At 41.0% G+C, this 12,264-nt stretch overlaps 1 protein-coding gene across 1 annotated transcript; it reads left to right on the forward strand.

Annotated features, from left to right (window-relative positions):
* Window positions 1-741: 741 nt before the first annotated feature.
* Window positions 742-11,731, forward strand: C35H1orf146 (chromosome 35 C1orf146 homolog). Its single transcript, XM_078873066.1, has 6 exons — window positions 742-806; window positions 3,837-3,840; window positions 6,526-6,619; window positions 7,956-8,124; window positions 10,197-10,275; window positions 11,564-11,731. Exons 1-6 carry the CDS (start codon window positions 742-744, stop codon window positions 11,729-11,731), a joined length of 579 nt encoding a protein of 192 aa, XP_078729192.1.
* Window positions 11,732-12,264: the final 533 nt, after the last annotated feature.

The following is a 12,264-nucleotide window of genomic DNA, read 5'->3' on the forward strand; positions in this document are numbered from 1 at the left end:
CAAGCGACCTGGCCACAAATGACAGCTCAACAAAGTGGCTTGTCAACATCATGGAGGGAAATTTATAGCAGAAAAGTATTAAACCACTAAACTATTTTTTTTATTTTACCAGGTAATGCGCATTGAGCTAAAATAGCTATTTTACAGAAGTTACCTGGTCACAAATTACAATCTCAACTAAATTATGATTTAAAGCTTTCGTGACTGCAGGGATTCATATTATTGGTTCTTTCGGTAAAATCTCGTAGACGGGAAATAATAAAACAATAAAAATATATAATATATTTTCTAATATATAACATATTTTTATTGTTTTATATTTTTATTATGTTATGATTTCCCTTCTACGTGACTTTACCGAAATAACCAAGAATATGAATCTCAAATAAGTTGCCTATCTTTATAATGAAGCAGTATTAAGGCCACAGTGTTATTTGACAAATATGTGGCATTTCAGTTGTTACCATTTGTGCTTGTGCACCACTGCCAACACAAGCAGCATCACCAAATAATTATTTGACCTGGTATATTACATTGAAAGTTGAATGTTAGGGTTTGTTTACGTATGATGTCATCGCGCAAACACGTAGCATGATGTCATCGCGCAAGCTCATAGCATGATGTCATCGCGCAAGCTCGTAGCATGATGTCATCACCGCCAGGAGGCGTTACGTAGGCGGAGCCACGTTCCTGGGCTGTTTGCGCGTGTCGTCATCACGCACGCTCGTGTTGTCACCACGCATGCCCGTGTCGTCATCACGCATGCCCGTGTCGTCATCACGCACGCCCGTGTCCTGCATCGCGCTGTGTAAGAACCGCGATTATCGTCAGTCAATAATTGTATGTATTCCTGAAATATATCGTTTCTTGACAGAAATGCCTCATTGAATGCCTTCAATTAAAGTATGACGATCACTTAAAGTGATAAACAATTGATATATTTACACATTTAATTCGCGCCTTGTAACACATTTCCCTCATAGAGTAACAACATTGCAGTTAGGTGACGTCTCCTCATTACCGTTGAAGTATTTCGCAGGTAAATTTGACGCCCAAGTTCTATTCCAGCTCACGGTCAACACAAGTGGCGAATGATCTGAACCGTTGCTGGGCCTCCCCTAGGTCGACTCAGCCTCAAATGTGTAGTAAACATCGCCACTTGGGGAGACAAAGGCGGTCGGGCGTGGTGTTGGCCACCCACCCCCTCGTGTGCTGCTCGCTAACAACACTTGCCCCCAACAGTTTGTTACAGGCGACACAGGAGGGGATCTTTAACTTTGCAGAATTTGTGTAACTTTATTGACAAAGTCACGTAGGCAAAATAATAATAATAATAATTTTTTAAAATAATAAATTAGTTACTTTTATTTTATTTTGTTATTATTTTTTATTATTTTTTACGTAGGTAAATAATAATAATAAAATAATAATAAATGCGCACAACTCATTTATTATTTTACTTTATTATTATTTTATACGTAGGTAAAATAATAATAATAAAATAAAATACGACTAAATGAAAATAACTCATTTATTACTATTTTATACGTAGGTAAATAATAATAAATTAATAATAGATGAAAATAACTCATTTTTTTTATTTTATTCTTATTTTACCTGCGTGACTTTACCGAAAGAACCTAAGAGTATGAATCCTTGCAGTCACAAAAGCTTCAAATCTAGAATTTATTGACAAGTTTTAGAGGCCGTCTTACTTTACGGAGCGTCTTATAATCCGCAGAAGTCGGTATTAATTTTTACTTAGTGTTAAATATCGTACGCGATACTGTATTTAGTGTGCCACTACTTACGCGGCAAATAATGGGTAGTAATGCGGATTAAATTCTACAATGTAATGCTTGAGTGCGTGTACGCATTATCATCACTCGTATCGCTGACGAATGTAATATCCATGACGCGTATAAGAGTTCTCAAAGATTGTAAAGTTACGATTATTATGATTCATGTTGAGTGAATGTATAGCTAATTCGTACTTGAACTGCGCCAATGCAACAATACAATACATTACCAATAACAAAGTTAGGGGAAGCTGATATCGCGATAATCGTCATATCACGAAAATTAACAGCTTATCGTGAAGACGATATCGCAATAATTCCATAGAATACTTGGCATTATCAAAAGCTTGTGCAAAACTTCCAGAGATAATCCGTGTTCAAGTCCAATTGAATGAATGACAATCGTGTGTGGATAATTAGTGCGCTGATTAAACAGCGCACAGGTGGATCAATGTTTGTATTTACAGCAGGAAAACTGTAGAACATTACTCTTAGGTTTTTTCGGTAAAGTCACGTAGGTAAAAATAAAAATAAATAATAAAAATAATAATAGAAATCAAATAATATTTTTTTTATTTCTATTATTATTTCTAATTAATTTATTATATATTAATAATATATTTTTATTTCTATTGTTTTTATTATTTATTTTTGTTTTTACCTACGTGAATTTACCGAAAAAACCTACGAGTATGAACCCTTGCAGTCACGAAAGCTTCAAATCTAAAACTGTAGAACGATTTCGACTGCATGAGTCTCATCAGCAGTGCGTGCTTCGTGTCGAGTTTGCGATGACGAATCCTCGTCGCGAGTAGAACTCGCACAAGAGATTGGGACACATCTATGGGTAGACTGATGAACACAAACGCGTGACAATAAAACGGGTGTTAAGATTCATACTCTGGTTCTTTCGGTAAAGTCACGTAGGTATCAAATACAAAATACCCACGTGACTTTACCGAAAGAACCAAAGAGTATGGATTCCTGCAGCCACAAAAGCTTAAAATCAAGGGTGTTAAGATGTTCAAACGCCAAAATAAAGCTATTTCAAGGCATCAAGTCTGCGTTGACCAAACATACTTGGGGCAAAACATGCAAACACACGTGCTATGATAATATATACATTGCCTTTTAAACGTATTGCCCTACACCAATCAGTTAATATGTTATCGTAGAATGTTTGTTTGCATGTTTTGTTCTCAAGTATGTGTGGTTTAATGCCGTACTTGGCCCTTCCCCCTCTCCAACCATTATATATACGGAGTGGTAGCTCTTGCAATCTCTCATTTACTTGATACAGCTGTCGTGGCTGTGACGGTTCCACCTGAAGACGGAAGCTTGTGTTGCCTCCGAAACGTCGTGATTTTTATTTTATTTTAGTTTACTTTTATTAATTGTAATGTTTTACCTACGTGACTTTACCGAAACAAACTAAGAATATTAATCCTTGCAGTCACGAAAGCTTCAAATCTAGAATTAATGCAGACTTTATGCCTGGAAATAGGAGTTATGGGTAGACTGTTCCCCATCGCAGGAATTTGGAATCGCCTTCTCAATGAGTTTAACTCCACCCAGTGGTGGCTTCACCACACAGGAGGTTGAGTTGCTGGGTGAGTGGTGGGGGTTGTGTGACACGGGAGTTATTATTTTTCTCACCACTTTGGTACTAAAGCGCAGTGCCCATTGTTGAATGACAGAAAATGACACATCTAACGATGTGAACAGGAATACACAAGGCAATAAAACAATGCCAATGTCAATACAATGACATATTGATGTTAAAAAAGTGCGAGATCTGTGAGACTTGTTGGCCGTCCGAGAGACAAGGTGCAGATGTTAGCACTAAATACATTGAAATACTGTAGCCTATACACGATTCTCGAGACTCACAACTATCAAAGGGTCCTATCAATTTCACAAATGGCTGGTGAAGGAGTATTATTGTGTGAAGTGATGGGGGGAAGGGAAGTTGTTAAAAGGGGTCAAAGAGTATAGAGGGTGTGTAAGAGGGGGGAGATGTGATGGGTGGTGGAGCAGTGATGTTGTGAGTTGTCTGGAAGAGGGATGCGTGCGATGGGTTGTGAGGGGAGGAAGCGATGGCTTGAGGCAAGGCCGTAATCATAATATATATTGGGGGGGACACATACCCCCCAATATTCAAATATGCCCATAATGTGGTTATGGTTGTACTTTATTAATCCCTAATCTCAAACATTACATACAATGAAGCAAGAAAAGGTAAAAAAAGAAAAAACAGAGCAATGTAATACAATACACTATTAGACATTATTGTAAAAAAAAGTCCATCCAAATGTGTTAGTGAATTTTTTAATATTTTAGGCAGAAAATTAGTTTAAAAAAAAATTTCTGGGAGTAACCCCCAGACCCCCTGGAAAATATTGGTCCTTCCCAATGTTGACTCCATGGCTACGGCCTTGGCTTGAGGTGATGGGGCACAGGGCAGTTGTTGCGGGGATCGTGGCTCGAGAGGGTGTTGATGGCAGGGCATTCAAGGCTGGATGAATTGCAAGTGCTTGCGGTTGGACGCCTGGTATCGCCAGCGACCACGAGGGGGCGCTAATGAGACCACACGTTCGTTTCACGCGTCGGCATTCGCGACCAATATAATCCAGGTTTTTTTTGGGTTGGGGGCCATCCATAAATGACGTCACGCACCTTGGGGGGGGGGTCAGACATTTGTGACGATGTGTGACAAGGGGGGGGTTTGAGAAATGTGACGTCACATCAAAATGCGCAACTTTAAATAAATATAGACAACACGTTCTACTTAATTAAATAGACTTTTTAATAAATATTTTCTCCTACAACATCAGAGTGCAGCGCCACATTAAATACGAACTACAATGAAAATAGTTTAAAGCGATTTGAAGCATGTTTTATTTGGGGGGGGGGGGGGGGCAGAACGTTGTGACGTCATATTTGAGGGGGGGAATTCTGACTTTTTGTGACGTCGTGTGACGAACGGGGGGGGGGGGGAGTAAAAATCGTCCAAAATCGCGTGACATCATTTATGGACGGCCCCTAAAGGTGGTTGAGAAAGGGTGAGGAGAGGTGATGGGGCATGGGAAACTGGGGGGAATGAGTCATGGGGATGAAGAAGGGATGGGGTGTTAGTGCTGTTTGAATATTTGGCTGTTTAAATATCCACAAGATAATCCACTTCGTTGGGCTATCATTTGTTATCAGGTCGCTTCTGACAAAGAGTTATATGGCTCAGTGGGCCTTACCTGGTAAAATGGAAACAAAATGTAATGTAAGTTATCTAAGTGTGAAAATGAGTCGTTCATGTACGTTTCAGCTGCGGTGACGCGCGGTTATCAGTATGGAGGCAGACGCACCCGTCATTGTCAGCTCCTCCCTGAAGGTGAACTCTAAAGCAAAAGCATGATCGACATCATCAAGCAACCTCATTATTATTAGCCTTTTGTTCCTTATAGATGTGCAGATGTTGTTGCACACTTGGCATGGAGCCCATTTGTCAAGATAAAGTGGTGTCCTGTAGCTACGGCACCCGCACTTTGACAACCAACGCGAATCACAATAACCAAAAACATCGCAAGTGAATCATCACATGTTCACATGTATGCGTGTGTGTAAACGAATCTGGTGTATTGCATCGAATGCAAATATTGTTGGCTCCGTTAGGGGCCGTCCATAAATGACGTCACGCACCTAGGAGGTGGGGGGGGGTAGACATTTGTGACGATGTGCGATGAGGTGGGAGGGGGGTTGAGAAATGTGACGTCACATCAAAATGCGCAACTTTAAATAAATATAGGCAACACGTTCTGCTTAATTAAATAGACTTTTTAATAAATGTATTCTCCTACAACATCAGAGTGCAGTGGCACATTAACTACGCACTACAATGACAATAGTTTAAAGCGATTTGAAGCATGTTTTTTTTTGGGCGGGGGGCAGAGCTTTGTGACGTCATATTTGAGGGGGGGGGGTTGACTTTTTGTGACGCCGTGTGACGTAGGGGGGGGGGGTGAAAAATCGTCCAAAACCGCGTGACGTCATTTATGGACGGCCCGTAACACGGAGGAGATCGCTCCTTGTCCTCTGCTGCTTCTAATTCTAGCACAGGGAATCGCCAACCTGCGGCTCTGGAGCAGCATGCGGTGGATCCTTGGCTGCCCACTTGCGGGCAGCCGTTTATTTTTTGTTTGAAAAAAAATAAAAAAATAAAATTGACCGTAAAGATAATTGATTAAATATGGCAAGGAATGTGTCACTGTGGAATGTCTTGGTGACGATAAAATGTACAATAGTCAAACTATATTGTTGAAGAATAACTAAACGGGAAAAACCTAAATATATGCAGTTTATTCCATCACCTATTTTGTTTATCGAAGTCAGAATGTGTTTGTCATCTGCTGTATACTTTCTATGTAGAAGTCGCTCTTCGTGTGATGAGGCTCTCGAACTATTTTGGCCAACAACCCCAAAAAATGGCTCTTCTTCTTTCAAAAGTTGCCGACCACTGTTCGAGAATGACTCCCCTGGTCATCCGCCAGCCTGTACCCCCTCTTCAATGTCTACCTGTGGTTATTTCTCCATTATACTCCAACCTTCCTGATACTCTTGCCTTTCCTCCCAACATGTGCCCCTCACTTTTGTACAGCATCTTGATGTGGTGTCACATTCATGAACTTTACTGCTCCGAATGAAAGCTGGCTTGTTGCGTCCCTCGTGTTTCAAGGAGCACGAACTCATCCAGAAGTTAGCGGAGTGCAAGATGAAGGTGCGCTACTCTGATTCCGTTGGACCAGGCATCGTTATTTTTCCACGTTCAGGTAGAGTTGATCGCACCTTCTCTCACTCACTCACTCACCCGTGTGCCAACGGCATTGTCTCGCGACAAGGTGGCCGGCAAGGTTGACTCAGCGGCTCAAAGTCAGAAGGTTGCGACTTCAAATCTTGTTTGACTCAGGACTTCGTGGTGATTTCAAGTGGTTGCCCTTTGAAGACCGCTCCCATCCCCCGTCATAGGAATGTGGGATTTTCGGTACTGGGCCAGGCTGTAAACTGGAGATGAGCACTGCCTCATTGCTCATATGAGCAGGAAATCCCTACGAGTAGTGAATGACAAGTCGACTAACACACAAAGGGCCATTTGTCTCACTGCAGCGAGTATGGCTGTAATGGTGCAGAGATTCCTATTGATCTTGCGACACGTGTATCGAGTCACGTCACCTCTCTGTTGGAGTACAAAAGCAGCACGGCTGACACCAATGGTTAACCAGGTTATCCTGTGTACTGTGACAGGTGTTATGGTCTCAGCCCGTTCGCGAATAAGTGCATTTTAAATTTTGCCATTGCGTTTTTGTTGCATTAAGCCCGCCTTGAAAACAGAAAAGTTCGTAACCCACAGCTCACTCGCCTAGGGGTTGTGGTGCGATAGGCTCGTCAAGAATACCAGCGCACCAAATAAATTGTGGCCTCAATACAGCATATAATCTGCCATTGTTGAGGATTCCAGTAGTGAAAGATGACTCATAGATAGCAGAGTCTTGGTGTTGATGATGAAATATGAACGAAACCTAAATATAATAAAATTAACACGTGTTGATGAATACTGCACCACATGTTAACAATAGTGCTCTGTGAGGCGTTGATTCCAATGCCTCACAGATGTAATATTATAAATTAACTTTTTTACTCTGTATTGCTTTGGCAAATACGCACTACTCTATTGATCAAATCATTGGGCTGTAAGACGTTATTATTATTAAGCATTTTGTTGCCGCAGACTATATTATAATCTGATATTACTGCAATGCTTTCAATTTGTCACGCGCACTTTAAAAGCAAAATAGAAATAATGTGAATCGGCATGAACGTTTTTTTTGTTGTTGCAAAAAACGATGAAATTCAGCGTAAAAATAATACAATTTTACATTTTGTGATAAAAAAAAACATTACAATTCACAATTTTTTTAAAATAAAGCAATATCCCAATTATATTATTGGTAAACGTAACGGATATTATTTTATAATGCTGAAGTTACAACTGCGCACGTTTTCAACACGTGAAGTCCCTCGCAGCGTCGAAGGCTGCCCCGCTCTGGAATACGCAACTTTCCCACCGAGCAAAGTTTCCAGTTCTGTTATTTTTGCGGCTGAGTGCAGGTGTGGCCTTTAAGCTTGTCACAGTGGAGGAAATGTCTGAGGGAATGAAGAGCCCCGTCCTGCTCGAGATTGAAAAGTTCTCATCGGTGCATCGCAACAGCTTTCTCTTACTCATCGCCAGCTTCCACGGACAGAAGGAAATGCAGAGTATGCACCACCTGCAGTTGAGGTATGGGGGGAAGACACGTTTTTCACTTGGTCACGTGAGCGTGATGCCACCCGCCCGAGAGATCGAACACGCCCAGCCTTTGGTTTTTTCGAATTAGTGGAATGCTACGTGGACACTTTCGCAGTGTTTTTCAAACGAAGCTTTACCGAACGCGCGTCGTGTGGATAGTGTGTGACACTTTGTGTTGCGAGTGTGTTGCATAACGCACGCAGGTGTGAGTATTGATTGTGGGGGAATTTCAGTCGTACGGGAAGCGAGCCCACCATCATCTCTCTCTGCCCACATCGCGTGCCGTCCGCTCGCACTCTCGCTGCCGCGTGCTGTCTTCGTATTGCTGGTTGTTTTTTTACCACATACGAATTGCTAGAGCTCACATAATTGCCAATAGCTATGTAACGATTCCACTATAGCTTAGCCGACGGGTTTTTGTTTTACGTTTCATTTACGCACACGCACACTATATGTTTTACTTGCAACAAAATACGCTGAGTTTGTTTCCACCGCATTAGTTGAAATGTATGACTAAAGCAAGCAATGTAATTGTTAAAATTGCTCATGAATATAAAAAAACATACATTTGCAATTGATATACATATTGTGTACAGTCATTGAAAAACATATGAAATGGAATATAAACTAAAACACACCGTTTATCTTTGGAAAGCCTAAAAATGTGAACAAAGAAAAACTGAGGAAAAACATTGTAAAATTCCAATGAAGCATAGAGAGAGAGACATACGCGCATCCTGAGAAATATACTGAGCACGGGAAGAGGAACACTTGAATCATGCAACAAGATGCAATTAAAGGCATTACACTGAGTGTCAATATAAGTCAGTGGGCTTTGGCAGGACACGATTGCGAGAAGGGACGATGGTCGGTTGTCGAACCTTACAATGTCAGAATCAGAATATTTATTTATACTGTATGTTGAACTTCTTTCGCACCGTACATAGCCAACCGTGCTAATCGGAGATGCTGGGGAAAGGACAACAAACTAAACACAAAAAGTAGTTCTTAAGAAATTAGTTTTCAATTTAGATTTAAAATTGCATAGCTCCAGTGGCTTCCTGATAACAACAGAGAGGCAGCCGAGAGATAGAACACACCTCGGAGTACGTCCAGTGTGGAGATGAAGCAATGATATCAGCTCGTGTGCAAGGGCTATATGGATTAAGCATAATCACAGGACCGTGAGATATGATGACGGCTTAATCCAGCAGTGGATGGATCATGGCTGATGATAATTTGATTAGAAAAACTAAAATGGTGAATTCACTGTGCAGCATTCAGTCTTCAACAAGACAATATGCATGATTGCATGTGCCTCTGAATGTCCTTTTAAGTTCAATGTGTGCACGTTATAGAATTCAATAATGAATGAATATGCGGTTTGATTGTCTATTATGGTAAAAACTAAATATCAAACGGCGTGTTCGGCAAAATGTATAAAATTGCTCATGCGCCTACGAGTGTACACTCCTCAAGATCATTCTGTCCAGGAAGCACCCGTTCCCACAAATACAGATAACTTTGAAGAACTGAAGTTTTTAAACATTGCGGAAAACCTAATTCGTGTTTTACAATATCGGATTAACAAACAGCGATACATTTCAGAAATTGTGGATTTACTTAAGGAGTTTGTCTCTTAAGGTCGTAATATAAATATAAGTGATGTATTGGGTATTGTGAGAAGGAGATCAGTGTCAATGTTGTTTAACAGTGCACATTTTTTCTGAACTATATGAAGATGCCACGTGAGGTACAGACGTCACGTTTGAGTTAGGAGATGGGTTACTGTGTTTAAGGTAATGCCCGTGTGGTGATTCAGAGAGCTTGACTTTAACAAAAGCGACTTGCAAGGAAAGTATTATGCCCTCTGCGTATTCGTGAATGCGGAAGATGTCGGTACAAGAACAAAAATGTACGGCACTATAAAATTCTGAGCAGAAAAACTTTAACTGAACAAACAGCATGCACGTAGATGCAGTGCAATGCCTTGCAAGCATACGCAATTGACAGTGTGTAACTCATAAACGCTTCACCGCTCGATTTATACACGTATTTTACAGATTCTTAACGACGAATCTGAAAATCATGCCAGTACACAACATTAAGGAAGTGATGTCAGTCATGTCCACCATCACGAAGGTACGCACGCACATCTCACCGAAAAAAATAAATCCACGTATAGCTTTTAATTTGAACCGTTAAGATGCCCCCGAATAGTGGACTCCCAATCATGAGCAACACTTTTCCCTTTCCACGAAGGCCGTCAAATGCGATGCGAAGGGAATTCAAGTATTGCTGTTCTCCCCAATCAGCCCGCAGGTGTACTCTGCAGAAGTTTGACCGCACGTTCATTGTGGTGGCGAGAAAAAAAAAAGTAGGCACTGTAATATGTCAGAATCAGACTGTATTTATACAGGAAGAATCCGATGAACTATAAAGCTCTGTTTTCACAGATGTCCGGTAGAGCCGGATGGCTCAGGGTGACAATGTTTATCTTTCTTGGAGAACTCAACTAGGATTGCAGAAATGAGAGGTTATATTTGATATTCATATTTATGAATGCAACTCGCAGACCACACGTCCTTTGGACTGCACCGTCCATCCTCCAGGCAGCCAGCAAAAGTTTTTCAACATTGTATAATAGTATGATTTAATAGCATGATAGCCTATCACACACGTTTGTGTGCTATACACGGCCGGGGTTAAGGGTGGGTGGGGGGGTTGGAGGCGTGATGATGTGGGATGCAGGTGATGTCATCGCCGCACACGTGCCAGCCAGCCAGGAATCCAGCCAGAAAAACGTTGTCGAACATAGTATGATGGGAACCACTGTTTCATCTGCTTTGTTACAGATATTATAGTTTAAATGTGTATGTAGGACAGACTACTGAAGGATATTGTGTGAAGGCCTTCATGTCGCTTTAGGCCCAATGTCACATCACAGTGACATATTCACATGATTCAATTCAAGAAACTTGTCAACTCTATTACAAACTTAGGAGTGCTAATGTTGCTGGTTGTTTGACATTTCGGACCTTTGGACCCGTGCACAGAAACTGGATTAAAAAAAAATGTTTGTTTCATCACCAGGAGTTAAAAATGTAAATAAAATGTCTTTATTGTTCTATTAACGGTTTAAATATTGCACATTCAGGTCACCTGTATGGTGCTTCCTGACTTACTTGTGTGCCATTAAACATGGCATACATTATACATGATGATTAAATAAAACCAAAATACAGGTTGCAATATCAGTGTTCGGCTAAAAGATAAGATTGGTCACCTGAGCAGCATCAAGACCTGTATCGTAGGCACATTGACTTTCGCACCCTACGTAAGCCAACCGTGTTGATCGTAGCCGACCACGGCTATCGCCGCGCATTGCAGTGTGCCAACGTGCATTGACCATGCGCCGTTGCCTCTGCAGATGATGAGCAAACCCGTGGCTGATATCATGAAGCAGAAGATGGCCATGGTTTCCGCCATGGTCGTGAACAAGAGCCCCGTTTGGCATCTTCTGCAGCACATAAACATCCCAGCTGAGAGTTCACCCCCTGGTCCCACCACAAGCTCGTTGATGAACAGGGACGGCTAGGGGAACAGATTGATGCGTGAAACCCCCATTGTTGGTTTTGTCTCACGTTGTGGCTGTCACATCGACAGACCTGCGTTGCAATATGGGGAAGCCAAATGCCTTAAACGTTCGACATCAATTCCTGCATTCGTTGTTATTTCACTCAAGGAACATTGTTTCTTGTTTCGCAACTGGAAGTGTATTTTATTGAGTGACCATGTTTCATACGTTACATCTTTAGCTTTCGCATGAATGTGCATGGATTCAATGTTTTTTTTTTACAAGAAAATTGTTTTTTTGTAACTGCTTGATGAATGCCTCACTACTGTGACACTGCAGTTTTGCTTGCTTAATGGTAATTTATGTTTGCAATATTTTCGATTCCTCGTTTGATGCAGTTTTTTTGTTGTTTCTGATTGCTTTACTTAATTGCTGTGCAATGTTTTTTTTCCTTTTGTCATTTTCTTAGCTAAACGAATTTATTATTGAAAGTTGAGTTATGTTGTGAAATATTTTCGATTTCCCACGTGACACCGTTTGTTTTTTTGCTCTGA

This window comes from Lampetra fluviatilis, chromosome 35, assembly GCF_964198595.1.
Source record: "Lampetra fluviatilis chromosome 35, kcLamFluv1.1, whole genome shotgun sequence".
Lineage (NCBI taxonomy): Eukaryota > Metazoa > Chordata > Hyperoartia > Petromyzontiformes > Petromyzontidae > Lampetra > Lampetra fluviatilis.

What these genes read in the sequence shown, in the direction of transcription:
- C35H1orf146 (XM_078873066.1), top strand. Translation starts at nt 742, where the DNA reads ATGCCCGTGTCGTCATCACGCATGCCCGTGTCGTCATCACGCACGCCC. An exon ending in CGTTATTTTTCCACGTTCAG is followed by an intron (nt 6,620 to 7,955) that starts GTAGAGTTGATC and finishes GGCTGAGTGCAG; the next exon opens with GTGTGGCCTTTAAGCTTGTC. An exon ending in TCATGTCCACCATCACGAAG is followed by an intron (nt 10,276 to 11,563) that starts GTACGCACGCAC and finishes TTGCCTCTGCAG; the next exon opens with ATGATGAGCAAACCCGTGGC.